The sequence below is a fragment of the Anopheles merus genome, chromosome 2R (assembly GCF_017562075.2).
Source record: "Anopheles merus strain MAF chromosome 2R, AmerM5.1, whole genome shotgun sequence".
Taxonomy (NCBI): domain Eukaryota; kingdom Metazoa; phylum Arthropoda; class Insecta; order Diptera; family Culicidae; genus Anopheles; species Anopheles merus.
Genome location: NC_054082.1, coordinates 59799780 through 59802948, shown reverse-complemented (window position 1 = coordinate 59802948; position 3169 = coordinate 59799780). Strand labels below are relative to the sequence as shown.

At 41.5% G+C, this 3169-nt stretch overlaps 1 protein-coding gene across 5 annotated transcripts; it reads right to left on the bottom strand.

Moving 5' to 3' along the window:
• Positions 1-973: 973 nt before the first annotated feature.
• Positions 974-2675, bottom strand: LOC121589164 (pectinesterase inhibitor 10-like). 5 transcript variants are annotated; one of them, XM_041907844.1, is made up of 4 exons: positions 2612-2672; positions 2045-2560; positions 1804-1906; positions 974-1681 (listed from the first exon to the last, which is right to left on the bottom strand). In XM_041907844.1, exons 2-3 carry the CDS (start codon positions 2328-2330, stop codon positions 1812-1814), a joined length of 381 nt encoding a protein of 126 aa, XP_041763778.1. In that variant the 5' UTR covers positions 2331-2560; positions 2612-2672; the 3' UTR covers positions 974-1681; positions 1804-1811. The 5 variants fall into 5 exon arrangements, with proteins under 5 accessions (XP_041763778.1, XP_041763777.1, XP_041763775.1 ...); XM_041907843.1 differs by lacking the exon at positions 1804-1906 and having other exon boundaries at positions 2045-2146; positions 2285-2560; XM_041907841.1 differs by lacking the exon at positions 1804-1906 and having other exon boundaries at positions 2045-2535; positions 2612-2675.
• Positions 2676-3169: the final 494 nt, after the last annotated feature.

The window sequence follows — 3169 nt, the reverse complement described above, 5'->3', positions numbered from 1 at the left end:
TGAGAGTATAAAAGGCATAATTCGACTATTGCAAATTCAGTACGCCTCGAACTGTTGGCGATGACACACCTAGTGCACGCAAAAAAAAAACACACAATTTTTTTTTCCTATTTTTATGTCCACCAGTGTACCAACGTGACCGAGCTTCCATCAGAACCAGAAAGATCTTACGATTGCCCTTGCATTTTGACATCTAAATAGCTTAGCAAATAGACAGAAATAGGCACTAGCTTAGCAAATAGACATAAAAAGGCATTAGTTAGACACAAAACAGTCAGTACATGTAATGTAATGTAAGTTTTAAGCAATATCATTAGATGGAGAAGTCTATTTTCATTTAGGTCCTTTAACGCACACATTTCAAGAGGAGCTAGCTAGTAAGAGAGTGCAATAGAAATAGACAGAGAGTAGCTTTATTTCAATATTATTTTTTTTGTTTATATTACTTTTCATTATCAGTTGGCTAGCAAATGCTAAGATACTTCATACGTATCTTTAACTCCTATCCCAACCTCGTCGTGATACTAGCAAGAATGTAATTGAAGCATGCAGATGCATTGCTTCACAATTATGAACTAATACGAATGGAGGAACTTTTTATGTTAATAGATGTCGTACATAAATAAATGTTGAACTTGATTCTTGAACTTGATTCCATAGTTAGTTTTTTTTAATATTTTTTTTATTTCCGTAACAATTATTTCAAACTTCTTCTCTTCTTCTTTGGCACAACAACCGCTGTCGGTCAAGGCCTGCCTGTACTCACAAGTGAAGTGAGGTTGGCTTTCAGTGACTTCCCAAATAGCCAGCTCGTACTTTATAGCTAATTTAGGGCTGTTTAACGAAAAATCGTTCCGATGTCGTACTTTGTGGCTGATTAAGAGATAGACGGTACTTTGCGGAACTATGGAGCTTTTTAACAGGCACATGGTACTTTTTGGAACTTTGCGGCTGATTAGCACTATGTGTAGGGTTCATGGTGGAACTTGAAGGTTTGTTAAAAAAGGGTACCGAACTTGGTGGAACTTTATAGCTTTTTGATTTCAAACTTACGTTGGACTAATAATTATCTTAGCTTCTTAAATTATGCAACTTTACGTAAAGTTTTCAAGATAAAAAAAGCGATTTTTGGATTTTTATTACTAATCCCTGACCAACATTTAGAAAAACATCTTTAGTAAACAATAGATCTATTATTTGGTCTTCTTTTAACATATTTTATATAACCTATTGTATTCAAAAGTGAGCTGAACATCTCAGTCACATACGTGTTAGCTTCTAAGTTAGCATTAAATGCTTCTAATGCCTTTTCTGTATCAATGGCAGTAATGGCTGCATTGTGTGATGTTGTCCCTGCTATAGTATCCATTGCGTAAAACATAATTTCGAGCCGTAGTCTGCTTCGATAGCTTAATAAGATTGTCCACTTGTTTTCGAGTTATAACACACTCATGTACACCGGATGATGAAAAAGTATCAGGTAAAGACGGCAGACTGGTTGAGGATGACGATCCGGAAGAGAATCGCTGTCCCGGCATAGCTGACGAATCGGACAAAGATCCATCGAAAAGGAACGTACCGGAAACATCAGGGATGGTTGATGGTGGCGATGAAGCGGTCAACAATGACGTTCCGGAAGAGGATCGCTGTCCCGGCTTGGCAGACGAACTGGGCATTGATCCTTTGAACAGCAACGAACCGGAAACATTAGTGATGGCACGGTCAACAATGACAGTCCGGAAGAGGATCGCTGTCCCGGTATGATTGACGAACCGGGCATAGATCCACCCAACAGAAACTTACCGGAAACATCACAGATCGGCGGTGATGGCGATAAAGCGGTCAACAATGACGTTCCGGAAGAGGATCGCTGATCCCGGCTTGGCAGACGAACTGGGCATTGATCCTTTGAACAGAAACGAACCGGAAACATTATTGATGGGTGATGGTGACGATGGGACGGTCAACAATGACGGTCCGGAAGAGGATCGCTGTCCCGGTATGACTGACGAACCGGGCATAGATCCACCCAACAGAAACTTACCGGAAACATCACAGATGGGTGGTGGTGGCGATAAAGCGGTCAACAATGACATTCCGGAAGAGGATCGCTGTCCCGGCTTGGCAGACGAACTGGGCATTGATCCTTTGAACAGAAACGAACCGGAAACATTAGTGATGGGTGGTGGTGACGATGGGACGGTCAACAATGACGGTCCGGAAGAGGATCGCTGTCCCGGCTTGGCTGACGAACCGGACATAGATCCACCCAAAAGAAATGTACCGCAAACATCACGGATGGGTGGCGGTGACGATGGAACGGTCAACATATCTGACGAAACAAATATAGGTGGTGGTGACGATGAGACAGCCAACAATGTCGAAGCAAGAATAATAGGAGTAGCGGGCACGACCGATGAAACTGACGTCAGAGCAGAAAAAAACCATTAGATAGGACGTAGTTCCATCATTTCGGTACTCGGTTCCAATGCAAATGATGCATATCCGTGATCATGATCCATGTTTTGCATTTTCCTAAAAAGATAATTGTTTCGATAACCTTTGATTCATATTAGATTCAAACATGATTCAAAGCACCTCATCAACTTACCTGGGTGTATAAGGTTCTGGACAGCCACAAAGCCGATTTCCTAAATAAGCTTTCTTCTATTCACAGCATTGAAATGCGGCTAACAGTCGGCACATATAGACACGGTCATGCTTGATGGAGTGAATATGACTATGACGTCACGATGGGGCCTATGTGTGCCTACTTGTGTGAAAGAGATAAAGCACACCTCAAAGATACAGAAACCAAAGTGTTCAAAAAGATGGGGGGTACGACTATGTTTTTTGCACTAGAGCATTTTTTTATACCAACTGTCGTTTTTTTGAACTAGCGGCAGCCATGATGGAAATTGAGTGCCCATGATGGCTTCAACTTGAGTACCACTGAGTTCCCCCGCGAAATAGCATTTCGGGGGATGTCACCGTAAAGCTGTCAAAAATCACCCATCATTGCGGCTCGGGAAGAATTTACAGTACCACTGTTACGTACTGAGTTAATCGAATTTCAATAAAGTGAAGTTAAAAGAACCTAACCGTCGCGAGTGAATAATTGCGGGAAAAAAAATATATACATATCACCGGACGTTGCTAACGCAACAGT